The sequence below is a fragment of the Emys orbicularis genome, chromosome 6 (assembly GCF_028017835.1).
Source record: "Emys orbicularis isolate rEmyOrb1 chromosome 6, rEmyOrb1.hap1, whole genome shotgun sequence".
NCBI lineage: Eukaryota > Metazoa > Chordata > Testudines > Emydidae > Emys > Emys orbicularis.
Window position 1 is genome coordinate 24,416,703 of NC_088688.1, and position 27,451 is coordinate 24,444,153.

The 27,451-nt window shown below is 40.2% G+C and overlaps 2 protein-coding genes across 3 annotated transcripts; one reads left to right on the forward strand and one right to left on the reverse strand.

The window, feature by feature from the left end:
• Positions 1–2,809: 2,809 nt before the first annotated feature.
• On the reverse strand, positions 2,810–12,907 carry RAD1 (RAD1 checkpoint DNA exonuclease). 2 transcript variants are annotated; one of them, XM_065406298.1, is made up of 6 exons: positions 12,887–12,907; positions 9,910–10,182; positions 7,952–8,060; positions 5,051–5,309; positions 4,117–4,215; positions 2,810–3,760 (listed from the first exon to the last, which is right to left on the reverse strand). In XM_065406298.1, exons 2-6 carry the CDS (start codon positions 10,102–10,104, stop codon positions 3,577–3,579), a joined length of 846 nt encoding a protein of 281 aa, XP_065262370.1. In that variant the 5' UTR covers positions 10,105–10,182; positions 12,887–12,907; the 3' UTR covers positions 2,810–3,576. The 2 variants fall into 2 exon arrangements, with proteins under 2 accessions (XP_065262370.1, XP_065262369.1); XM_065406297.1 differs by lacking the exon at positions 12,887–12,907 and adding an exon at positions 12,761–12,783.
• Positions 12,908–13,022: 115 nt separating this feature from the next.
• Positions 13,023–22,257, forward strand: BRIX1 (biogenesis of ribosomes BRX1). Its single transcript, XM_065406580.1, has 10 exons — positions 13,023–13,172; positions 15,448–15,559; positions 16,523–16,566; positions 19,186–19,256; positions 20,163–20,212; positions 20,307–20,380; positions 20,488–20,538; positions 20,830–20,931; positions 21,245–21,373; positions 21,809–22,257. The coding sequence occupies exons 1-10, from the start codon at positions 13,023–13,025 to the stop codon at positions 22,070–22,072; spliced, it is 1,047 nt and encodes a 348-aa protein (XP_065262652.1). The 3' UTR covers positions 22,073–22,257.
• The last annotated feature ends 5,194 nt before the right edge of the window (positions 22,258–27,451 follow it).

Consider the following 27,451-nt stretch of genomic DNA (forward strand, 5'->3'; position numbering starts at 1 on the left):
TGTTCTACTGAGTATTAAAAAAATGGGCATAAGTTACAAAAGTCTTGCATGAATGACTCCCTTTGGAAAAGATATAGGAATACACGTTTACACATATTTAAAAGTATTTCTTTTGAAGACATTCCACTAGTACTTTGGTGAATGAATGCAAAATATACCCAATGGAGAAACACAGATTGGATTATTTCCCCCCCCTCCCCCCGCTATTGGTACACTGGCCTTTTTATAATCTAAAAAAACAAAACAAAACAAAAAACCCAATGTGTTAAATTTAGCCTGCTTTTAGCCCTTCAGCTAAGGTTGAATACCTTCTTTTGATGTGAAATTCCTCTTTAATGCTTTGCCTTCACTACATAATCTTAATGGTAGAATACACCTATGAAGAGTTGAGCTTGCTAGTACAATGCAGACCACAACTATGCACTCAATGTTAGACAGTGTTGTAATCAGGATTCAGAAGCCTAAGCCACTTTTGAAAATGGGTCTTAAGCACTTTTGAAAATTTGGCCCAAACACAAGTCACATTTAGCATTATGGAACTTTGTCATTAAACCCAGAATTCAGCTTGAGGCATGGGTGCATGTCTGAGCCAAGAAGGGTTGGGGCCAACATTCACTACATTCCAGTGATCTTATTAGCATAATAGCCACTAGCCAATTGTTACAAAGACCATATCCCCCTCCAAGGGTTTCCCCATGTTTGTGGAATCCTCCACTATTAATTTAGAGGAGCTGAGGTCTGTGCTCCATAGTGGCACAGAGACCTTAGCATAGGCCAGGCCCCTAGGATGCAAAGAGAACACTACATAATGCAGACAGTTCTGAATGTTAATAAAACTGTTTCATTACAAATGACTGTTTAATCATTAGTGGCTCCTAGTACTGTACAGATTGTTTTAATTTGTTTGGGTCTTCTTTCCAAGCTCACTATTGGTATAAAACAGACTGTTATACATATACAAATGAAAATAGTATATTTAGTGGCCTTTAGGCTTATGTTCAAAAGTAATGTTAAGCCACAGCTATGTCCTTGAACACACCAGGTAATTCAAATCAGAAATAAGTTAAATTTAGTAAGTCATGCGCTCTGTTTCATTACATTAGTCACTGGGACTAGATGCAAGTCATTCTTACCACCTGTTCAGCTCTTCATATTCCAAGGCATCATACACATAGTTACTGAAGTCTCCAGGTAAATATTAATCTCTCTCCTTTGTTGAAGGGAAAACTACTAGAGACAATCTAAAGGGAAAAGTAAAGTGATTTCTAATATGGTCTTAAATTAAAATTCATTTATCTGACTATGTAAGTTAAACATGAAAATGACAAAGCAATAACTAGAGACCCAACACTGCTCCAAAATCTTTTTTATGAATGTGGCAGCTGTGAAATTCAAGAGGGCTGCTTTTTTAAAAAAAACTGTATTAAAAAAATCCCACAATGTCTGATCGGATGTATCAAAAGAGAAATATCAGAGCTGCTGGAAACTCCCATTGCTCTGAATGGATAAGTAATGTATGCACTAGATGAACAGTTGTCATTAATAGCATCTTTGAGTTCTGCAATAGCCAGGTGATGTCAGTCCCTGTGTCATCTTATTATTATTAACCTTACCTCTTTCCCCACTTCTTTCCTATTCTTGTTTCAAGTTAGATTGTAAATTCTGTGGGGCAGGGACCATCTTTGTACAATTGCTACAACAATAGGGGCCTGATGGTGACTGCTGCTTTTGGGTCTTGCTAGGGTATAAAAAATTAACTATACACACAGAACTTATCTGAACAGAGAGATAGAGGTCTCCCACTGATCTTTGGGTCTCTAGCTGCAACTCTGATCTTCCTATTTTGATGTGACATCAAGCTGGTAGCATGCCTGTTGCATTATTTGCGGCGGCTGTGCCTGGTCAGATTGCAAAAGATCAGACTATTTACCACACAGACAGGGTTGATCATGTCTGGAACTGGTGGGTACATTTATGACAGATCATGTCTGAAGAGAACAAATGCAATTTCTGACTGAACTGCAGCTAATTTACTGCTGGAAACATGTTTTAATCCTGAAACTTGAATTCATGGCTTGTAAAATTGAACAGGGAAGTACTGGGGGTTCACTTGTCAATATTAACTCATTAATTCAGAAGGCAAGTACTGTACCAGCTTCCCTCAAATGAGTGGCTGTTAAGCCTTGTGCAAGAAACCATCTCTTGCACTGGTGATCTTACCAATTAGTGGCCTGGCTCTGATCCTCCCGTTTTGAAAAAGGTTGAAAAGATGGAGAAGTAATTTCAGTAAGTGGGCACAGAATGCAAGTCACTGAAAGTTTGTCTCCTTATCAATATTTTGTGTATCCACCATATCTTGAACCACTATCTCTCATTCTTCCTGATTCAGTGTGACATTGAAAGAGCGGTTAGGAATAATCAAAATCTGTCAATATTATATCACAACATTTTATTTCCAGGAAACGATTCATTCACTTTGCTATTATTTTATTAAAAAAATACAAAAGCATTTCTAAATGCAGCAAAATATTAATGTGGTACATATGTATAGGTTTGTTACCATTAAAGGCAACTCCCAATTGTGACAAGCGATAATGTTTTATTTTATAAAAATCAATAACATTCCTTGGGATTTTTTCTTCTCCAAAACAATACTCCAATACTCTTTTTCCTTAAAACTGAAATAAATAAGTGTTTTTGATCTGGAAGGCAGTGGTGAATGGATGGGGTTGGGGTAGAACACGTAAAAAAACACATTTCAATAGCAAGGGTTGTATTGGTAATTTTTTTTTTTTTTTTAATTTGAAAAGTTAAAATCAAAATGACACTGCCCAAGTACTTAAAAGTGATTTACGTTGGGTTCTATGCTAACTTACCAGTACAGCACAAGCACACTGCTGTGGAAAATGGGCATCACCAATGAAATTCCAGGGAATTCAATAGTTACAGCAGGCTTGAATCTAGCTGAGGATGAGCAAATTTACAAATTTTCTGTTGTTGAGAAGTCAGTTCCAATTTTCACTCTCCACTTGTAGTCTCACAAAAAGGTTTTTTTTTAAATCATTTGAACAACCCACTGTCTAACACAAGCCAGCACTCAGACATTCACCACCTGTAATTGCTTCATCCATGCTCAGAGCAAACCACGGCCAAAAACTGGTGGATTAACATACTGTTATTGTCACAGATTTACCGCATTGCTTGTGTTTGCAATTATTCTGACAATAGTGACAGAATACTCAAGGGGCTGTTTGGTGATCATTACAAGCTTGCAGTGGACAAGTGTGCACATCACAAAACCACCACCATCACAGCACCCTTCTCAGCCTCAGCACAGAGGCCAAGGATTAAGCTACCTTTTCACTTTTATAGATGGTCCATTCAGGTCAAGAGTGAGAAACACTCGCAAAGTAATAGGGGAGATGCTTCATTGTAGCTGCTTTTTCTGCTCCTTTCTGTGGATAAACAGGGCGTCCATTTTCTGGGCTATCAATCTGGCAACTTTCAATTTTTTTTAATTAAATATTTCATCATTCTGAATGTCCATAAATGAAAAGCACAGTCCACATCATAGAGCTATAGTTCTGATTCAGTAATATCCTCATCAGGGCAACAATAGTACTCCACAAAACAGATCTGTCCATCTTCATTCCTAATCATATACTGCAGTGAAAGGAATCCCCGATTATCTGTCCGAATAGACACTTTACAAGATAAAGCCAGTGCCTTAGTAGATGGTTTGAGCAAAGAGATCTTATACCTGCAGGTAAAGAAAAGCTATTTTAAAGTATATAAAATGTAACAATGGCTGACCCTTATTCTCAAGTAATGGACCAAAACTGACAAAACCAATTAGCAACATATCCAACCACAGTAGTAGTTTTACAGTATGGTTTAATTTTTCCCTGTTACTGCATCAACAGCATACATTTTATACTCTAATTTTTATTACTGAACTTTTTGACAGAAGTTGTTCCTCTGGTTAAGGGAAATTTTTAAATACTACTCTATGTTCTAGGGAAAGTCAGACATTTCAATAGCTGATGAAACCACTTTTTCACCTTCTTTGTAAGAATGTGTCATCAGACTACTACTGTTACTGTCCTGATCACTGACCTGTTTGTCTGGGTCTGGCTGCAATGAAATGCTTCCATCAAATCAGAGTCTTTGGGATAGTCAAGATGAGCACTTCCTGCATTGCCAAAGGTGGATAATCTAAAAGACAAAATGCACCAACTTAGCAAAGCTTTTGATATTGACATCATCAAATCTGAAAAGTGGAAACAACAAAGTGATGTTATACATTGGGACAATTCTCAAAGCATTAGATTTCAACAAGCTACCTAGTCTTCATAAGAAATGAGGTAGCACAGCCAACATTATCTGTGGCACTCCAAACTGAGTTCCCCTGATAGCAGCTGACTGTGGTTTCAAAGAAAGCTGACTTTCACTAATGAAAGACTGATCATCATATTCCAGTAGCACCTAGAGGCCACAATCTGCTGCCATACCAGAAACTGAAAGAAACCTGCTCTGCAGCACCTCGTGGAGCTGCCAGGAAAGTGGAAAACTGCTGAGTTCCCCTATGCACTGCAGCATACAACTCCTGATTTTTCAGCCCTGATCAGTCACCCCTACCAAGGCCATGCAGACCTTGGAACTTATTCTTCATAACCAAAAATACTAAATGAATGGATTAAAAAAACAGCCTGGAATTTGTTTAACAAGGTGTACAAAATACAAGATAAAAGGAGTTGTATCTGCTTATGCCAAGGCTGAAGCTGGCCCCTAACCTTAAAATGATGATATATTCTATTGCCAAAAGCATCAGGTTGAAAATTTTGGAATATTGAGAAATAAGGAACGAACAGTTGCCTGGTACCTTGTCTGAATAATTAAAGTCTTCATATGTGATGCAGCAGACCATTATAACAGAAGGCAGAATTAAACCTGTATGATGTTGAATAAGCAGCAACAATAATTCCAAACATCAAAGAGCAACTAAGTTGCTAAACATGAACCTTTGAAATGGACATGTAGTTTCTGATACCTGAAATAAGGCTTGTCTGGAGACATGGTGATCTGCAGGACCTCACTGGTCATATCTAATTCAGCAAATGCTTCTCTTAACCCTTCTGACTGCAGGATAATTTTATTAACCACATTTGTACTGCAGAAATCAAAATCTAGTGTCTCTTCAGGTTCTTCAGTGTTAATTTTACACACAGTTACCACACCTCCTTCTTCTAGAAATAGGGTCAAGGGGTAGCCATAACCACGGTAACACATTCGAAGTGCTGTTGAAGTACCTGAAATGATGATAAAATTAGCACTCTTTAAGAGCTAGATCGTGTAAGGGAGGGGGGAGGGATAGCTCAGTGGTTTGAGCATTAGCCTCAGTGGTTTGAGCATTGGCCTGCTAAACCCAGGGTTGTGAGTTCAATCCTTAAGGGGGCCATTTAGGGAACAGGGGTAAAAATCTGTCTGGGGATTGGTCCTGCTTTGAGCAAGGGGTTGGACTAGATGACCTCCTGAGGTCCCTTCCAACCCTGATATTCTATTATTCTAAGCTTTGGAGACCTGGATTCTAGCCATGCTTAAATCACAGATTAAATTGGTTTATTATGCTCAGTCTAGTCTCAGACCTTTACTGAATTCTGTCTCAATCACAAAATCATCATACAATTTCGGATGATTGACACTCTTTTCAAAAAGGCCCAGGATAGGAATAGCCAGGATATTAGAACAGGAGTACTTGTGGCACCTTAGAGACTAACATTTATTTGAGCATAAGCTTTCGTGGGCTAAAACCCACTCCGGTGAAGTGGGTTTTAGCCCACGAAAGCTTATGTTCAAATAAATTTGTTAGTCTCTAAGGTGCCACAAGTACTCCTGTTCTTTTTTTGGATACAGACTAACACGGCTGCTACTCTGAAACAGGATATTAGAGTTCATACAAATGTGCAATGGCAGAATTGTCTGAGAAAGCTTGCACTGTATCTATCTGCAATGTGTGACTCTAGTCTACCCTCATTCATAAGTAACGCCTAAGAGAACATTTCTGGAAGAACTATTTTCAAGCAGGAAGACAGTTCAACTTCTAATATGTAAAATCACAGATAAGAACTGGATGTTTGACAATGGAATATTAATAATTCACAGTTCATATAAATAGAGCAATATTTCATTTTGAAATAGCATTTGAGGGAAAAAAGGCATTTTTTAAGTGATCCACTGGAAAACTAACTACATATGAAATAAGACAGAGGCTGCCCTGAATTATTCAAACAACACAACAAGCTGTGAGGCTATACAAAATACCTTGTGGGTGTATGGTGCACCCAAGACATAAGGCGAAAAGTCAGGGGCTTTCTACTAACTGAGGAATGTGAGTAGAGGAAGGAGGATCATGTGCTTAAGGTACTGAAATTCTACTCAGGCTATCTTGGTTTAGTTCCCAGCTCTGCCACAGACTTCCTGTTGTCCAGACTTGGACAACAGTCGCTCTCTGTTTCAGTTCCCCATCTGTAAAATGGGGATAATACTTAGACATGTTGTGAAGATCAATTAATTGTTTTTGAGGTGCTCAGATGCAATAATGTAATGGAGGCCAAAGACGTACAGTAGAACCTCAGAGTTACGAACACTTTAGGAATAAAGGTTGTTCATAGCACTGAACATAACGTTATGGTTCTTTCAAAAGTTTACAACTGAACATTGACTTGATACAGCATTGAACCTTTACTATGCAGAAGACAAATGCTGCGTTCCCTTTATTATTTTAGTAATTTACATTTAACACAGTACTGTACTGTATTTGCTTTTTTCCCCATCTCTGCTGCTGCCTGATTGCGTACTTGCAGTTCCAAATGAGGTGTGTGGTTGATCAGTTTGTAACTCTGAGATTCTACCATACCTAGAAAGAGTGTAAAGTCATTATCAAGTTATACAAATGTTTTATAACAGTTTAGGGTAGCTGAAGTCTAATGGATTGATGCCAAGGCTGGGCTGCAGGGTTCCTGTCTAAAGTCTATCACTGACTCATAGGGTGAGCTTAAAACAGGTCACTTAACCTGTCTGCGTACCTAGCTTTATAATAGCTGTCTGAAAGCTACAGCGAGGAAGGACCATAAGCACCAAGCATGTGGTTGGCTTTTATTTATCAGAACCACTTGCAGCATTGATGGATTTCCTTCTACTTGCAACAATTGGCCCCTCTCTGGGCTTGTTTGTACTTAGGCTAGATCAGCACTGCTGCGATTGATGCAGCAGTGTTGATTTAGTGGGTCTAGTGAAGACCCGCTAAATCAATGACACAGCACTCTCCAGTCAACTCTGGTACTCTGCCTCTCCAAGAAGAGTAAGGGAAGTCGATGGGAGAGCATCTCCCGTCGACACAGCGCAGTGCAGACACCACGGCAAGTTGACATAAGCTACGTCGACTCCAGCTACATTATTCACATAACTGGAATAGCGTAACTTGGGTCAACTTACCACGGTAGTTATAGACAAGGCCTAGGCCTTTACATTTCCTAAATCTGTGTATAGTCACAAGATTCCTCTGCCACTTCTCTTACAAATCTTATATTTATGAACACATTTGTCTTCCAAACTCAAGACTTCTCACTGGGTAGACTTTCACGGCCCCTTTACTTATAACTCTGTTCACTGCCACCTTTTCCGTCAGTGTCTGAATTCAGTTGAGTACCTACCTTCCTGGCCACTCGAGCAATTATCACAGCATACAGTTGCAGCAACTTAAGAAGCTAGCGTATGGCCTAATCAATCAACAGTAGCTGCTCTTCAGAGGGGGGGTCTTACTATGGGAAGGTTAGGGAATCTTTCAGTGACAGGAAAGATCACTTTCATAAAGCCACTTGGGAGGTGGCTAGAAGCACAGGTTTCAGTCTGATTACTGAGGGCATCAGATCAGGACATGCACGCACAATACCTGGCAAAGAATTTGTACCAAAAATGGTCAAACAGTCTAAAAGAACAGCCAAATTGATTCGAAACATCACAGACTCTTCCTGTACAATAAATTCTTGAAAAATCCCTGCCTGTAAAAAAAAAAAAGAGAGAGAAAAAGTGTGTGTATGGAAGAAGTGCAACAACATTTGTTTCCCTTTCTGCAGTAGCAGTGACTTAATCATCTCTATAAATCCGTAATTTTCACCTTCAGAGCGCAACACGATACAAAATAAAGCCAATGAACATATAGTCAGGATCCTTTAAAAATTAGCACATAGCTTAGACAAAGGAAAACCAGATAAGTACAACATTTGAGCAGTGGCCTTTTACAGTGTAATAATAAGCGATAAATGTTGAAGTATAAAGATCTCCCCACCAAACAGCAGATGTTCAGTGTGCTGTACAACTTAAATAAAACCAAGACTTGTCATTTATTTCCAGTACACCTATTGTGATAAGTGCTTCCAAAAACAGAAGGCAGCACAATTTCTGCCCTGAGGAGTTCACAATCTAAAGATAGTCAAGTAAGCAAACAGCAGCAGGTGGAAGGGAACACATTAAATAAAACATGACTTCTTAAAATTCAAAGAAATAAAACCAAGCAAGGAGGTCAAAATATAAGACTAGAGAAAGGGGCTAATTTTCTCTCTCTGCCCCCTTCCTTCCCTTTCCTATTGTGTTCTTTTTTTATTCTCCCTCCACCTTATTTTTTGGGGGGGGAGAAATCAATGAAATATAAATGAAATGAAAAATTACTAGAGATAGCAGAAAAGGGTAACATAGGGTCAACAGTAATCATACTAAACACATGTTGAGAAAAAATGATTTACAGGGTTATTCAGAGGTGAGGAAAGATGCAATGAGATGGACATCAAAGGGAGTGAACTTAGTCCTGTAGGGCTCACCATAATAATTGCTTGATGACCTAAGACACAAACGTGAACTCCCTAAAAGATGGATGGAATCTGAATGCAGAACTCTTTGAGATCATGAAATGGAAGATGATGTATAAATACAAACTATTACTACTATTATTTGGAGAGATGATCAACAAGATATTTCAAAAGGAAAAATAATGAACTCTTTCACTGACGATGGAGAGGAAATGTTTACTGTCATGCAAGAGGGTATAACTGGAAGTAATGGGATGGCATTAGGGAAAGAGAAGTAAGGCTGAATATTAGTAAAAAGCTTCCCCAGAGTGAGCTCTGTTCAATTGTAGAACTGTCTTCCATTAGGGAAGTGGTGGGATCTTTATCATGAGTCATCTGTAAATACATCAGACAATCAGTGGCGTATATACCCATAGTGAACAATCCTACGCTGGCCTCAGAGGATGTGCTGAATGACCTACAAGGTCTTTTCCCATCTCTAACTTTAATATCCAGCAGTATTGCAGGGCACTCGCTGGGTCAGATTCTCCACATTATGCCTACGATTTTGACAATTCTTCTCTATCCCCTAAGATAAACTGCATGCATTTCTGTATTCTCTCGAACAGTCCTTCCATCACATACTTTGTTTCCATTCTTAGGTACTTCTAGTCTCTCTAATACTTCCCTGGCTCATTTAATGCGCTCATATCTCACAGTGGCTTCATACCATGTGCTTATACAAGACTCAATGCGAAAATAATGGTGATCCTCTCATATGCTATAGTAACAATAAAATAGGAGAACAATTTCCTCTCTGCTACATCAAGAATTTAACTCCAGCATTTCTGAATAGTATCAACATCTGCACTTTTGCAAGTCTAGAATTGAGATATCTAACGCCTTGGACCCACTGGTGTCATCTTTTGTTTTTTGTTTGACTGGATTATGTCCATTGGGAAAGTCACTGACAAATGCAAGAGAAAGGAAAAAAACTGCCATTTTAAACATGTGAAAGACTGATCACAGATATACTGATGGTCTTATGATGTGCTAGGCTCCTTACCTGAATAAAGGCATTTGCCTGCAGACACTTTGCATTTTCCACTGTAACCTTGATTCCATTTGTAGTTGCAAAACATGTTGCATGGTCTTTAAAATGAATGGCTTTTAGGATATTTGAAAGGTTTCTGACATTGTCGAGATTGGCGACTAAAACATACTGATCATCACCAGTTTCAGGTTGAGTGGAGAGGGGCATTATCTAGTTTGCATTCACCACTCCAGTCTTTCCTGTGACAGTATAAGTGAGGGATTAAGATGCAGTTTCAAAGAAAACCTAAAAAAAGGCAACATACTTGTGTTAATCTGAATTGCTGTGGATGAAAATTGAAAAAAAAAAAGCTTCACAAAGCTGTGATGATGTACTGGCAGCAATGCTTTGGTATAATTAAATATTTAATGAATAGATCAGGAATATATATAAAGAATCCAAAAAAAATAGTAGCTATTTCTACTCCCTGAGAGAGATGTTCAGGTCCAATACTATTAAAATAGCAAAGTAACAGGATGCACAAGTGTATTCCTATATCTGTGTACCACTGACCCCTGCTGGATAGATCATGAGACCAGTTCATTTTATATATATATATACATATACACACTATATATATTCATTGTATATATATATATATATATATATATATATATATATATATATATATATATATATATATATATACACACACACACATATACATATATACACATATACATACACACACAAATATTTCCCTCCATTTGAGCTTTAGCTCACAAAGTAGAGGCCTGTGTTTCTGAAACTGCAAGAGAAGACTGCTGATATTTCATCCTTCTATTCTCTCCTCATTCTATCCAGCTTGCAAGGAAATATATTTACATCTTTATGTTTTAAGTAGCATCTCCCTCTTTGTACAGGGTCATATTATAGGCAAAGTGCAAAACAAGCTAATACAGAAATTGTAGCCATGTCCTTTATTGATGCCTTAGGCTGGTAAATACAGATTAATATGTTTTTTCCCCCTGCTTTTTTATTACATTACAAATATTAGGACCCAACTTGCCTTGTTTTTCGGGAGGACTCTTTGGAAGACTACACACTTCACACTAGGGGGAAAGCTGAGTTACAGCTTTCCCATTCCCAGGTGTCAGCTGAAAGGGTGAAGAATGCTGAGTGTCAACTGAGATTTCAGCCTAGTGTGATGCCCCTATCCTACTCCACTTCTTCAGTCTTCCAGGAAAAAAGTCAGATCTAGTATTTCTATTGTAAACAAACAAAAATAGAAAGATGACATTACATCCATCTTCATAAAGAAATAAAGGCTACAATCATATTTTTCCTTTACAATTCTCTTTTAATAGCAGATGGGCACTACTGACATGATGAGCACATGTACAGGTGTCATACAAGCAGACCCTGTCAGGGAGATTTTCAATGACATGAAGGGCAGTTAGTTGCCCAAAACCTTTTGGTAGTGAATGGTGAAAATCTCCGCAAAGCTCCTCCTAAGGCTGAACATTACCATGAAGCAGCACAATAGTTTTAATTGAACCACTAATTTTTTCCTGCTGTTGATAAGAAAAAAAGGCTGTATTCCACTTTGTGAACAGAAATAAGTTAGTGCCATTAACACACTTTACAATCTGTTCTTCTGATTTAAATTTAACAGAAAGCCTTCCACTTCCTTTCACAAAGCTCTAGGTTACAGCAGCTGCTTCCTTTTGGCCATTATACTCATTGTTTTTTGTGCCACTGTAGTTTTTGTTTCCCAGTGTGTAGCATCGGTTTTATGCATATTCTTCCAGGGATGAGGTTGCAACATCCTCATCCATCTCCCAAATTGTCAGCAGCCTCTCAGCAGGGTGAACAGGATTCCTGGCACTCTCATCCTCATCACTGCAATGCAGGACCAATGTGAATCCTACCTCATGTTGTGTCTGATCATTAGCATTAAATCAGTTACAAGTCTGCAGAACCATTACATCCCGCACAGGTCTACTTCACACACACACACACACACACCGAAGTTTGTGCTCCATGGGCCAAACTCTTTTTCATCTTCAATACGCTTCCCAAGCACTAATATTACAGTATGCTGTGACAACAGCTAGAGCAGTGGCACCAAACCTATTTACCATTGTGTGCAGCATCTGCAGCTCTTTATGTGGGCTGCATCCACACACTAGCTATAAAAACAACGAGGAGTCCGGTGGCATATTAAAGACTAACAGATTTATTTGGGCATAAGCTTTCGTAGATAAAAAACCACTTTCCCTCTCTTGGTATTGACACCTCCTTCTCAATTATTGGGAGTGGACTACATCCACCCTGATCTAATTGGCCCTGTCAACACTGGTTCTCCACTTGTAAGGTAACTCCCTTCTCTTCATGTATAATAATGCCTGCATCTGTAACTTTCACTCCATGCATCTGAAGAAGTGGGGGTTTTACCCACGAAAGCTTATGCCCAAATAAATCTGTTAATCTTTAATATGCCACCGGACTCCTCGTTGCTTTTATAGCTACTGTGTGGATGCAGCCCACATAAAGAGCTGCAGATGCTGCACACAATGGTAAATAGGTTTGGTCTTTGTGGATACAGACTAACACGGCTACCCCCCTCCCCCCATACTTGACACTAGCTATATTACCTGACGGCCCGGAGGCTGTCACTGGGTCACAGCTCTGCGCTGATGGGCCACACGCGGCCCTCAGGTTGAGACCCAGGGAGCTAGAGGAATCAGGCCGGAGGCCCCTTTGCACTAGGCACTCAGCAGCGGACACAGACCAAGGGCCCCTGGACCCGCCCCCGCTGCAGGACCCCGGCCCGCCCTGGGGAACCAGCGGCCCAGGGACAGCGCTGAACTGGGAACCTCACCCCAGGCTCGGGTCGGGGGTCCGCCCGCTCAGCCCAGTGACGTGGCTCCGGGGACGCGCCGCGCCGCCGCCTAACACCGTCACACGCGATGCGGATCCTCTCCCCCCAGCGCGGCTAGCTGCTCACCCCGTGCTTTACGGCTGTCGTAAAACGAGATCCGCCAGAGCAGGGCAGCACGCCGGCTGCCAGGACCATAGAGTGAGGAGCGGAAGACCATGGCGAGGGAGCGCAGCTTCCGGTGAGAGGGTCACGTGTAGGCAAGATGGCGGCGGCCAAGAGGAAGCGTGGAGGTGCTGCGACCCGGCCGAGGAAACGAGCCAGAGGGGCTCCGAATGGGACCGGGCCGCCGGCCAAGCCAAGCCCGCAGGGAGAGGAGCGGGAGGAGCACAGCATCCCGGCTCCCATCTCTAAGGTAAAGAGAGAGGCTGATCCCGCTCCTGCCCGAGGCGTCTGCCCCTTTCCCTCCTCCACCCCCCCGGAGTATGTGGCTGGCCCGGACGGTCTCCGCCGGTCTCTCTATGGCGCGGAGGGTAAGAGGTCGGGGTGGCCTAGGCTGTGTCCTCCCTGTTGGTGGTAGGAGCTCTGGAATGGTCCCTCGTGTTCGCCATCCCCTCTGCGGGACGGGGAGGGCCTGCCCTGTTGGGGAAAGGCTGTCTCTCCTCAGGGGAAGCTTCCCACGGGCCGGAGATTATCCGTCTCCAGCCCCAGACCTTTTAGAGACATTGCCTCTCATTAGAGAAGCAGCTCTCTTCCCTCTGAGTTCTCAGTATTCTTGCAGGGCCGCCCCCTGCTTGGTGTGGAAGGGAGCAAATCGCTGGTTGCAGTCTCTTCACAAAAACAAGGGGTCTGGTGGCACCTTAAAGGCTAAACTTATGCCCAAATAGATCTGTTAGTCTTTAAGGTGCCACCGGACCCCTTGTTGTTTTTGTGGATACAGACTAACACGACTAATCCCTGATATTAGTCTCTCCACAGAGACATGTGCTGCCTTGATCTGTGTGGTCGCCCAAACTCCTCATATGAGTGTGCAAAGCAAGGTTATGTTTCACTGTCATGATCTGCACAGATATCTTGAATACACTAGGAACAAGGAGATACCACGTCTAAGCACCTGAAGTGCCGCCCTGAACACAGAGGTGCTCCGATCAAACTGAGGCACTGCATGGTGCTCTGGGGGTCCGTTTTTTCTGCTTCCATGAAGATGGGCCACGTTGGGTGCTGTAGTTTTGGGCAGGCTGAGGCCAGTAATCAGTCTGGAATCTCTTCCCACACTTAACTCCACGATCCAAACTCTAGCCAGTACTTGACTATTCCTAATTATTGGGTTCTTGAGCTTGTTGGTCTGAGATGGCAGTGTCCATAATAAGCAAAAATGAGCAGTTTCTCATATATTGGGGGGGGGGGGTGCCATTCTAGAGCAATAGCTTTTCACAATATTGGTCCCCCTTATTATGAACTCGTTATTTGGTGTTATGATTTTTATATGAAATGGTGAGTATTCTGGATCATATAACGCAATTGTGATATAGCAATACTAACACCCTAAAATATTATCAGAGTTAAAAACAAATAAAGCATTGTACAAGGACTTGGTAGCTAGTTTTAGTGACTATTTTATTTAGGGAGCATCCCAAATGACACGGTTCAGTAGATGTACATTTGACAGCTTTTCAGTTTTTTTAAATAACTTGCATATTGAAATTGGAAATGCTATAGTCCATAGAAGCTACCCAGGCCTTCTGTGCTGAGTTAACAGAGGATTCATTTGCAGCAGACCCTTTTATCCTGTGTTGCTTTACAACTCTCTGGCTCTCAGTTCACTTTGTAGAGAAAGCAACAGATCAGCCTTTTCTTGTGACTGAGATGACCTACTGTGCTTCTAATATTCTTGGCTTTCTGCACAGCTCAAAATGCTGCAGATCCATTTGTCAATGTCCAGGGGAGGGAGGAGTTTCACCAAAGCCCCTCAGTGTTCTGTTGCTGACTCAAAGGGAGGATTAGGATGAATTCCCTGGGGATATTGCCATTTTCTTCCTGTCAGAGACAACTATTCCTAGAGCTCATGAAAATATTTTAGAAGAAGCAGCTCTTGCCTCTGGAATGGACTGAATGGCTGGGATTTTCAAAGTGCTTTCTTGAATGAATGGCACTGCACTCCTCTCTAAGTTCTTAAGTCTTCCTTCACCTTAAAATTACACAAGATAAACACTTCTGTACTATCACTATATGCAGTTCAACTTTTATGCACTTAATGTCATTTTGCTGTATTTAGTTGCGTATTCCTGTACCATCCCTGACCCTCATGGTTATTGTTTAAATGGGAAAACAAATAGATTTCATGGCTACTTACCCCTCCTGTCTGCACCCTGATACATGAAGTTTATCACAGCCTAAGAGGGGAAATTTTATGTGAGCAGCCTCAAATATCGATAGTGTATCACTGAAAACATTGAGTTGATTAGGATTCTTTGTGTAGGAATTAAGTAGTCAAGTGTGAAAGATCAGAGTTGTCCACATAAACATTTATATCTCTGTTCCTGTTGAAAAGGCAGCACTTTGTTTTAATTGGAATCTTCTTCCAATTTTAAAAAATCTGAAATCTTAATTGATTAAATATTAACTTTGATTTTAAAAAAGTTTAAGATTAGAAACATTTTTTTCCCACCTTAACTTTGTGTTTCTTTTAGGGTAAATGGAAAAACAAAGAGCGGGTGCTTATTTTCTCTTCTAGAGGAATAAATTTCAGAACAAGACATCTAATGCAAGACTTGCGAACATTGATGCCCCACTCCAAAGCAGGTAGGGTCCTGGTATTGCTTGTGTCTAAGTTTGTCAGTGTTTTTGGCTATTCTAGTTTATTATACCACTTGCCTCCAACGGCCTGCTTTTTGAAGATGGTGCATAATTCTTATTTTATATGGCTCACTGTCTGTTGTTGACATTATTTACCCCAATTGCTGCACAGAATAAGTGTTGGATTAGAACATAAGAATGGCCGTACTGGGTCAGACCAAAGGTCCATCCAGCCCAGTATCCTGTCTACCGACAATGGCCAATGCCAGATGCCCCAGAGGGAGTGAACATAACAGGTAATGATCAAGTGATCTCTCTCCCGCCGTTCATCACCACCCTCTGACAAACAGAGGCTAGGGACACCATTCCTTACCCATCCGGGCTAATAGCCATTAATGGACTTAACCTCCATGAATTTATCGAGTTCTCTTTTATACCCTATTATAGTCCTAGCCTTCAAAACCTCCTCAGGCAAGGAGTTCCACAAGCTGACTGTGTGCTGTGTGAAGAAGAACTTCCTTTTATTTGTTTTAAACCTGTTGCCCATTAGATTGTAATTAAGATCTTTAGGAAACTAGGCCTCCATTCTGCAAACACTCAAATACATGCTTTGCTTTATGTTTCACTATTCCTTTGACTTCAGTAAAACTACTTGCATGCATAATGCTTTGTATGTGTTTCAGTATAAGCCCTATTGTGGATTGGGGCCTTAAGCTGGTATGTGCAAAAACTGTTGTTAAAAGCAACCCAAGTAATGAGTAAGAGGTGAAATAATATCAACAGTGAACATGAGTTATATGCAAACTGCTGAGAAACACAAAAACTGAGAAAATGCTTCATCTTTCTTTAGTAATAGTAGGTGAAATATTTTTAGAAAAGTGTGGGGTTTTTGTTTTTAATTGCTGGTGTCCCTTGTAATATACAAAAGCATACAAGACTGCTCAGTGGTACTTTTTTCTTTGTTTACAGACACTAAAATGGACCGTAAAGACAAGCTGTTTGTAATTAATGAGGTAATGCCATGACTAAACTAATATTTATATTTTGGCTTTTTGGAAATTGTGTGAGCAGATAGGTGATGTTGAAATGGAAGAGAATTTTGGTTTACTTCATGAAGCACAAAGAGTCTAAATCCTGCTGTTTGAATTACTTGCTAAACCACAGGAAGTAATCAGTCATTCTTCTGCATAGGAAGTAGGTTAATTCACTTTTTGAAACCAAGACTAGTAAGTAAAATATTGATGTAATTTTGCATTTGTCCTCTCTTTTGTTAGACATGATCTGATAGACATGAGAACCTGGTCCTGAAAGCACTCTGTATGCAGAACTCCTATTGAAATCAATAGAAGTTCTGTGCACAAAAGGCTTGCAGGATAGAGCCCTATGGTGGCATAGAATCATAAAATATCAGGGTTGGAAGGGACCTCAGGAGGTCATCTAGTCCAAACCCCTGCTCAAAACAGGACCAATCCCCAACTAAATCATCCCAGCCAGGGCTTTGTCAAGCCTGACCTTAAAAACCTCTAAGGAAGGAGATTCCACCAGCTCCCTAGGTAAGCCATTCCAGTGCTTCACCACCCTCCTAATAGTGGAAAAGGTTTTTCTAATATCCAACCTAAACCTCCCCCACTGCCACTTGAGACCATTACTCCTTGTTCTGTCATCTGGTACCACTGAGAACAGTCTAGATACATCCTCTTTGGAACTCCCTTTCAGGTAGTTGAAAGCAGCTATCAAATCCCCCCTCACTCTTCTCTTCTGCAGTCTAAATAACCCTCAGCCTCTCCTCATAAGTCATGTGCTCCAGTCCCCTAATCATTTTTGTTGCCCTCTGCTGGACTCTTTCCAATTTTTTCCACATCCTTGTAGTGTGGGGCCCAAAACTGGACACAGAACTCCAGATGAGGCCTCACCAATGTCAAATAGAGGGGAATGATCACATCCCTGATCTGCTGGCAATGCCCCTACTTATACAGCCCAAAAAACATTAGCCTTCTTGGCAACAAGGGCACACTGTTGACTCATATCCAGCTTCTCGTCCAGTGTAACCCCATGGTCCTTTTCTGCAGAACTGCTGCCTAGCCATTTGGTCCCTAGTCTGTAGCAGTGCATGGGATTCTTCCGTCCTAAGTGCAGGACTCTGCACTTGTCCTTGTTGAACCTCATCAGATTTCTTTTGGCCCAATCCTCTAATTTGTCTAGGCCCCTCTGTATCCTATCCCTACCCTCCAGCGTATCTACCACTCCTCCCAGTTTAGTGTCATCTGCAAACTTGCTGATGGTGCAGTCCATGTCATCCTCCAGATCATTAATGAAGATATTGAACAAAACCAGCCCCAGGACCAACCCTTGGAGCACTCCGCTTGATACCGGCTGCCAACTAGACATGGAGCCATTGACCACTACCCGTTGAGCCCGATGATCTAGCCAGCTTTCTATCCACCTTAGTCAATTCATCCAGCCCATACTTCTTTAACTTGCCAGCAAGAATACTGTGGGATATCTGTATCTTGGGTCTAAATACACCATGGTTGCAAAGATAATGAATAAAAAACATACAGGGTAAAAACAAAGAAGAAAAGGGCTGATGGAAGGAGGACAAGGTTACAAAGGTTAAAAACTTTGTGGTTGGTTTTTGTCAAGAACATTTGTAATTATAATCTTAAAATATTTAATTGGTAGTGGGGATGTGCTTTTTTGTGCAAGGCTGAAGGAGGCAATAAAGAGTACAGGTACATGTGGCATAGCTAGTGAATTGAACTAAGTGGCAGTATGGGTGGATCCATTAGTGGAAATGAACCAAAGAGGAATCAAAGCAGTTTAGACTTCCAGCAGATATTAGAGGGTGGAGGCGATAGAGACAGCAAGTGTCTGTGGCTTTTGTGTTGGAGTAAAGACTTCTGGGAGCTAGTGCCTTTGAATCATTACCCCTATGAAAGAACTGCTGTTGCTTTTTTTGTGATTTAGTCCCCTGGTGCCCTTTCTAGTTGAGGGAAGGGAGAAGAAGGGTAGGCTGGCAAGCCTTTTCTGGCCTTCTCTCCTCTACCCATGCTGGGGTGCTGCTGCTGGAATGTATTAACTTCATGGATTAAAATGATTGCTGTTCATGAACTTTTTTTTTTAAAATGAGGCATCTTATTTTGAAATAGGAAATTGACTATTGATAAAGAGAGACTTAATTTCAAAACCAAGAACCTATATAGAATAGAAGCATTTTGTTCCATCGCTCTGCAATCTGCCAATGAAAAGTGCTTTACAAAAGAAAGTGTTGTTTCCCTCATTTTACGTTGGCAAACCTGAGGCACAAATAGGTTAGAAGATCAGCCTGAAGAAAGCCACCCGGTGGGCCAGTGGCAGAGCTGAGACTAGGTGCCCTGACAGTCTAATGCCCTGTCCACTGGAGTGCTGGTCGTTGGTAGTTTTCTGGGAATAAAAATAATTTAAAAGCCTTTCAAGGTGGCTATTATTTAAAACTGACTTTTCTGCAGGCACCAGGTGTTGTTTATTAATGCAAGACCTTTGCATATTTTCACTTCAGGACAGAAATACTTGAGACAGATTTGGAAGGTTTGTGAAAAGATCCATGGAGCTTTGTTAATAGCTAATTTGCCATATGCCTTCTTTTTATATAGATTTGTGAAATAAAAAACTGCAATAAGTGCATATTTTTTGAAGCCAAAAAGAAACAGGATCTCTACATGTGGTGAGAAAATACACTATGCTTTATTAAATCTCCCTCTATAATCATAGTTGCTCGTATTGTGACTAGAACAGTGGTTCTCAAACTTTTGTACTGGTGACCCCTTTCACATAGTAAGCCTCTAAATGCGACCCCTCCCCCCCATAAATTAAAAACACTTTTAAAAATATATAACACCATTATAAATGCTGGGTGCAAAGCAGGGTTTGGGGTGGAGGCTGACAGCTCACGAACCCCCGTGTAATAACCTCACGACCCCTTGAGGGGTCCCGACCCCCAGTTTGAGAACCATTGGACTAGAACTCTATTTAAAACATCCTACAGTTTGAAGATTTACACCTTTAGTGATCAATACATTTCAAGAGTGACACTTTAAAAAAGTACAGTTAAACTTGCTCATATGGCAGCATGCACTTGCTTTCCCTCTGACTGTTTCTTACCAGAAGAAAAATGTTCCACTATTCCTTGTGGGGTTTAAGTATACTGATTTTTTTTTTTTTTTTTTTAAATAAATTTGTATTTGAATATACCTGAAGCTGCCACAGAATTTTAAGTCTTCCCTACAGGACTGCTGCAGAAGTTTAAGCCAAACTTCCCATAGAATACTTCAGGTCTTGGCAGTAGTAGCAAGAGTAAATGAGGCTGGCTTTATTTACAAAAATACTATTTAAAATTTTTATAAGCAGCAAAGTAATTGTAAATTAAATACTATTTTCTATGAAGCCTCATCATTTGAGGTCTGCTGATTATACCTTAAGCCATTTTTAATTAGAATATCTAAAATGAACTATCATTTATACACAACAAAAGCCAGTTTTAAAACTACTACAGTAAAAAGTCTGGTTGATATTTACTATAGAATTCTAAAGTATTTTTCTTGCCATTACTAATGGATGTCTTTTGTTTCAGGCTTTCAAATTCACCTCAAGGACCATCAGCCAAATTTTTAGTACAGAATAGTAAGTTGAGCTCTCAGATTACTTCTGCTGCTTTTATTTATTTGTTTTTCTTAGAAAACTGTTTAAAAACTAAAACTGTTCAAAATCATTGTAGTTCATACCCTGGCAGAACTGAAGATGACTGGAAACTGCCTTAGAGGCTCACGGCCTCTTCTGTCCTTTGATCCGGCAAGTACAGGATTTCAGATTGTTTTGACTTATAGTATCTCTGATTTTCTTTTTCTCTATACTGCTGTTGCCTTCTCTGTTCATAAAATTGTATTTTTCTCTTCTAGGTGTTTGATCAAGAGCCACACTATGCTCTGTTAAAAGAGTTGTTTATTCAGGTCAGTATGTGCCAACTTTGTTTTGGGATTTCTTGCAACTTACAAACTCTTTCTGCTAATATTTCAGGCTTAATACATATTGGAAGTTGCTTGTGTGTGTCTTGGTACTTAGACACTAATCCTGCAAAGACTTGCGCATGTGCTTGAAGTCAATGGGACGACTCACATATGGAAGTCTCTGCAGGATGAGGATGTTAAATAGTAAAACCAGATGAATGCAAAGGTAATTAAACTTTATATTTTGGACTCTTGATCATTTTAGATGAGAAATTGTTTTTGCCTTTGTTATAGATTTTTAGTACACCACAGTATCACCCCAAAAGCCAGCCATTTGTAGATCATGTATTCACGTTCTCCGTCACAGACAACAGGATCTGGTTTCGAAACTATCAGGTTAGTTGTTTCTCTTGACTTTTTAAAAATTGCACTAAATGTATGATTTCATATGAAATACAGTAAATTGAAAGGAAACCTTTAACTATTACCAGGATATGCTGACATCCACCCAACTTATACAAAAAAGTGAATTCAAAATGTTTTATAGTGGACTCAAACTACCTTTTTACATGCTTAACATAAATTAGCTGCATTAGATTTTGGGCTTGAACACCTGTGAATCCATCTGTGTAAAATGTTTAAAGAATAATGTGTATGTATAAGTCCAGCACAGGAATCTCAAATGAAGGTGTTTGCTGTTTTGTTACAGATCATGGAAGAAGATGCAGCTCTTGTAGAAATTGGACCTCGTTTTGTTTTAAATCTCATAAAGATTTTCCAGGGCAGCTTTGGAGGACCAACTCTGTATGAGAATCCACATTACCAGTCTCCAAACATGGTAATAGTCTTGCCTTTGGTTTTGTTTGCATTTAACGAATTCCTTAAGCCTTGATTGTGCAAGCTGTTCTATATGTGTGTACCCCTGCTCAGAAGAGATCAGCTTACAGGACCAGGAGCCACAATGTGGCAACACATGTAATAGGTTATAATTGTAGGGTAAAATAATCACTGGCATGTGAAATGAGCAGATTTATGAAACTAATAATGCTGAGTTGTTTGATCTCTCAATGAGAAGATGGCAGTATGCTGAGGAATTTGCCAGTTGAAGGGGGTGATCCTTTTAAAAAGATCACTTTCTAAGTGGAGAGCATTTTCTGTATTATAAAATGTTGTATGTGAACTTTTTGCAATATCACCTTGTTAGATGAGTTTTTTCCGTCTCTCCTTTGCCTTTCAGTGCAACTGCATTAACTTACTTTTCTTGTTTTGATAGCATCGGCGGATGACAAGATTGGCTGTAGCTGCTAAATTTAGAGAAAAACAGCAAGTGAAAGACCTGCAGAAACTTCGGAAAAAAGAAGAAAAGACAATTATTCCAGAAGATCCTACTGAAACTGTCTTTGAAACTCCAGCAGAGGAAAAGCCATTGGAAATAGAGTTGGTGAAACCAGAGCTAAAAGTCAATTTGAAAAAGAAAAAGAAATTATTTCAACGACAAAGGAAGAGGCAAAAAAATCTTTCCAGGGTGGGAGTGTAAAATGTTAAGTGGAAAAAAATTAAGAAAACTTCAAAAAGTCATCTGTTAGTCTTGCATACTTAGGTTTTTAGCTATATTTCAGAGCTATGTTGCATATGATCTTATATCTCATTTTTTAAAGTCAGCAGCTGCTTGCCACCAACTTTGAGTAATTGAAAAATCAGATGTGGATTTCTTCTGCTCTAGGACTCATCTCAGACTGTTTTTTAAATAAAATTTGTTGGTATTTTTGTTGTACATCTGTCTTCCAAAGAATAGATACATTAATGCCTTACAAGGCTCTTAGAGAAATTTGGGGGTTTCAAGGGGAAGGGGTTGCGGGGCAGCAGCAAGAGGTGAATAAGAAAGTCTGACCAAAATTTTCTTACAATTGAAAATTAGTCTTGTATGGGACAGTAATTTTGGTGGTTTTTTTTTTTGGGGGGGGGGGAAGGGGGAAGCACTACCTAAAGGAGTTTGGGTGGTTACCCCAGCCATAGTTCAGAAGTTTAGCTCCCCAGTCCTGTCCAGCAGTAGTCAAGATCTTAGTCTATATTATATTTATGATATACAAGTACCTTTCTCTTTAAAAGATGCAACATGCCTACAGTATTGGTTCACTTTTCTTGGCCGGTTACCCACCCTATCCCACGGTTCTTGGAGAAGAGAAAGGATTATGTGTTTTTTTTTTTTTTTTGATCACAGGATTTTTTTGTTCGCATTTTTAAAAATAGTGGATCTACAAAAGCATAAGGGGCTTGCCTCATAGAAAAGGGGGCAAACCATGTTTACTTTGTGTTGCTCTTGGTGTCCTGTACCAAGTGTGCTGCTGTTGCTCAAAGATACAACGGAACGTTGTCCTTTGTGGGTGCTGATGCTCCTTGATATTCCACCCTTCTCTATTATTCTAATTTCTAGTGTGGTAGGTTCTGTACAAACACAGAACAAAAAGACTGTCTCTGCCCCCCAAAGAACTAACACGCTGAAGAAACAATTGTCTTAGCTTGGGCCTTGTTTAAAGTTATTTCTAGCAAGAGCACAGTCAGGCCTGCAATTAGCTAACAGTGTATGCAATGCATGCACCAGAACTCAGTTCTGATAAATGAGATTCTGTAACAGAAAAATGAGCTCTTCCTGTTAAGTAAATGTTTACCTAAAAATGAAATGGGGGGGAAGGGGGTGTGCACTTTATTTTTTAGTACATTTTAAGCCCATGGGGCCAGGGACTGCCCTTTTGTTCTGTGAGTGCACAGCTCCTAGTACAATTAATAAATCACACACTTATAAGATACTTTCAGCATCTTTGGGAATTTTTTTTTCATCTAGTAGGAGCAGTGTTACAGGCTTTTAGTAGATACACATCAGGTTCTATTAGCTAGGTACCTGTATTGACTCTGCATAAAGCTTTTCATTAGGGAGAATGGTTGTGGTGAAGGAAATGGGAAAAACTACCCCTACCACTGGTAGGAAATAGGACCAAACAGGGGAATATGGAAGAGTAAAAGGTTAAATAGAGGAATGAGGAGCTGAATAGGCAAGATTTAGTTTTTCTATGTTGTAGTATGTAAAAGGATGGCTGCTTAGTGAGCACCCCCTTGTGGCCGGGGGTTGGTTTGCAAGCACTTCACTTGATTCAGGCCCCTTAAGCACTCCACACAGTCTTGTGTTTAACAGCACCTGCATCCAGAGTTGGTTTATTAAGATTCAGACAGTTCTCTGAGTTCCTAATAGCAAATGGCTCAAACATTAGAGTCCCCTAAATAAAGTCCATAATACAAAAGTCCATAGTTAGCTCTGGTTCTTTGTTTTTCCTATCCAGGCCCTTCAGTATGTCGTTATCCTCAACTCAAGGGCACAATTAACTCTTTTTTCATTAGTCCAAATTTTTTGCCATTCCTCTTTTAAATTTTTCTGTACTGGACTTCTGAATTCCTGTTTACTCAAGGGTAGTTTTATGTCAGTTTCCATTTCTTACAAGTTTTTTAGCTGCTTTGTTTGCCATTTCATTCTCTTATTTCAGTATGTGCTGGGATCCTAGCTAATGTATCTATCTGTACTAATTCTCTTAGAAATACAGTTTCATTGATTAAATTGCTTGACATACTGAGGCACCCTTTTTAAAATCACCATAAGGCCTGAGATTGAATCTGAAAAGTGACCATCGCTGCTGGACATATCTCCCAGATCTCAGTTAGTAGTAGCATAATGTCTACTAGTTTGGCTGTTGTGACAGCTACAAAATTGGATATTCTTTTAAATGTACTAATTCCAAATTTTGGTATATGCTGTCACTTCTCTTCCTGTTTTTTTTTTTTTTTTGGACCCATCTGTATATATTTGACAAAATCAACTCCACTTTTCATCTGTATACTGGTACAGTTCATTTTTAATAGCTACTGTCTTTTTTTTTACCCTTAAGTTTATAAAATAAATCCACATTTGGACATGCAACTTTTCATCCATAACTAATTTTCCATGACAAAGTTTTGATGTCATTTAGCTTTTCCTTTCAACTTCTGCATCCACATTGTAACTTTTAGAACTTCTGAGGGAGAATGCAGTCTATATATCAGCCTCCCCCAGGGAGCTCCTCCTGAGTGGCTGGAAGAGAGGGTAGGGTCCCACTCTACACAACAGGGCTCTTGATCCTGCACCCTTAAAGGAACAGTGTCCTGGGTTTTCTCCCTATCTAACTCTCCAGGGTGCAATCCAGTCCAGTGAAGGGTTGTCACCATCTGCCCTGAAACCTGGGGTGCCTCACTGTGCTTTGCTGCCGTAGCTCCCAACCTGGGCCACTCACAAACAGCTGCAGGTCACACCCTGCAACATGCCAGCATGTTCCAGTCACACTGGCTTCCATCAGCCTTGGTCACCACTTGCAGGGTGACTCCAACACACTCCCAGTCTAAAATTTTCCTCCAAAATGTGTGTTCTGCACTGTCCAGTCCTTTCTTGGACAGATCAGATATTTTAGGTCCATTTGCTCCATAAGGAACAATATCCAACAGTTTGCTACTTTAAATGGAGTTACCCAAACAATTCAATTTGAATGCAACACCAGATTAGTTTTGATTAAAGAATAAAACAAGTTTATTTAACTACAAAGAGAGAGAATTTAAGGGAGTTTAAGTTTTATAAGGCGTTAAAGTGAGAAACGGTTACAAAAGAAAAATAAATAAAACTCAGGTGCTAAAACTTAACAAGCTAGACTTGGTTCAAGGTAAAATCTTTACCACATATTCCAAACAACAGGGCTGACCAAACTCCAGGTCAGGCTACCTCCCAAAGTCATATGGCTGTTTATGGGTTTTGTTTGTTTGTCTTATTTGATGAAATGAGATAGGGAGAGAATACCTTGCGGTGTTTTTTGCTCATCACTTTTATAATCCAGTCACCTTTGAAATGCATCTTCCTGAGGATCATCACTAGATAAAGTTAATTCCCACTGTGAGGTTGTAGTCTTGTGGTGAAAGAGGTTCCATGCTGTTTGCTAAAGTATAGATTGATCTGTTTCAGCTCCCCTTCTTTGCCAAATTCTGGCCACTGGACAGGTGATTGCCCATCAACTTTGATGATACCTGACTAGAGGCATCAGCCTTTCCTATGTCTTTGAGAAACAGGTTTATCCACTCCTCAGGCTTGTCTGATCGCCTTACGTCAGTCATAACTTCATCTTATATTCATAACTTTATATATAATGTTGCTATTTAGATTCCACCATGACACTGTTGACCAGTGAGTTATTCATTTTCAAATGATACCTCACAAAGCATACTTTGTACAAAGATTATAATAGTATGTAGGGTGTAATTATACGGTGCATTTGATCACACCCACTCATTCCCTGGTAGCACATCTCTCTTCTGCTACCAGGCCATTTCCTGACCCTTTGTTCAGTTCAGCTCCTGGGAACAGGGTCTTGTGCCCCCCTCCACTCTTAAAGGGATAGTATGTCCCATTACATGGAGGTTGCTTGGCACTAGCCAGTGACTGCTAAACCAGTGCAAATAAAGAATCTTATAAAATAATGAATTCAATCACAGGACTGTGGGTTGTACAGGATGGGCTTGTTCTATTAGTGGAAAAATTGTTTGGAGGTGCTAAGCAACCAAAAACCAAGACATGGCAAATCTTTGAGCTAGTATTTTTAGGCAAGTGAGTAAATTTGCAGTCTGTTTGGCTGCTGCTGTCCAGTGATGCCTGGAGAATATTATGATGAGAATGCCTAACTGTAAGTAGACCTTGTCTATACTACAATCGTGAGTTTTATAATGATTGCTAAACTTGGTTATGGCTCAACTTTGTTACAAAAGAACTAAATTAACTGCATCCTTGCAGATGTAGTATAGCTCTATCTATACAAACTAGGCCACACTGTGATTCAGCCTGGTTAAGCTGTAGCGAAGTTCAATTTCAGTTGTTTACATAGTGTAGATAGGTCACAGATGTTGGAATGGAGGATTATGCCTCTCAGGTTAGTCTCATTACTTGTGACTGTACTGTTCAACAGTAACCAAAGACAGCTGCTCTCTTTAAAATCAGGTTATGCACACATGATAGTTAGGATGATTATATGTATACTTCTACCTTCCAGAGATTCATGTCAGGATGACAAAACTCTGGCACTGCAGATACAGATGAATAACCTGCTGGAGACTGAGTGACTGCTGAGGTGGTTGCGTGGGTACCGTGGAAAAGGCTGGATGCTAGAAGTGCAGTGGGAACTTGTCTCCCAATACTGGATCAGCAGGTGTTCTTAAAACCTCATTATTACAGAAGTATATTTATTCTCTCTCCTGTCTGGCAGACAATTGAGCTAACCCCTTCCTCTACACTGTTAGTTTTCTGATACCATTCTTTAAGAAAAAGGACTACAGAGCCTATTTAGTGCTGAGTATCTTTAACAGTGGCGGGCCAGTACCAGCTACCCCCAAAGAAGGTGAAAACAGACCTGCAATAGGCAATTAGGGAACACCCAGTCCATAGAAGAAGTTAATTAGAGGTGGGTGCCTGTCCTACAGCTTGGGGCTGTTTGTCACTTCCATACACATTTTGTTTTTAACCTTTTACTAATATAATGTAAGTATTTTCCCCAGCCTTTAGCTAACACAGGTGCTGTGTGTTAACAGTCTGTGCCTAAGAACTTCAAGAAGTGTCTTAAGTTAATTTTATACATATAAAAAGAAACAAAATGCCCAACACTGGTTACAAAACAGAGACAAGTCCCACCTGATTGCTTTGTGATCTCACCTCAGGGAACATGGACCCACCTCTTCTAAAGCAGCCAGGAGGATCCCACTGCCAGGCTAGGGTGACCAGATAGCAAATGTGAAAATCCAGCAGGGTGTGTGTATGTGTAAAAGGCACCTATATAAGACAAAGCCTCAAATATCAGGACTG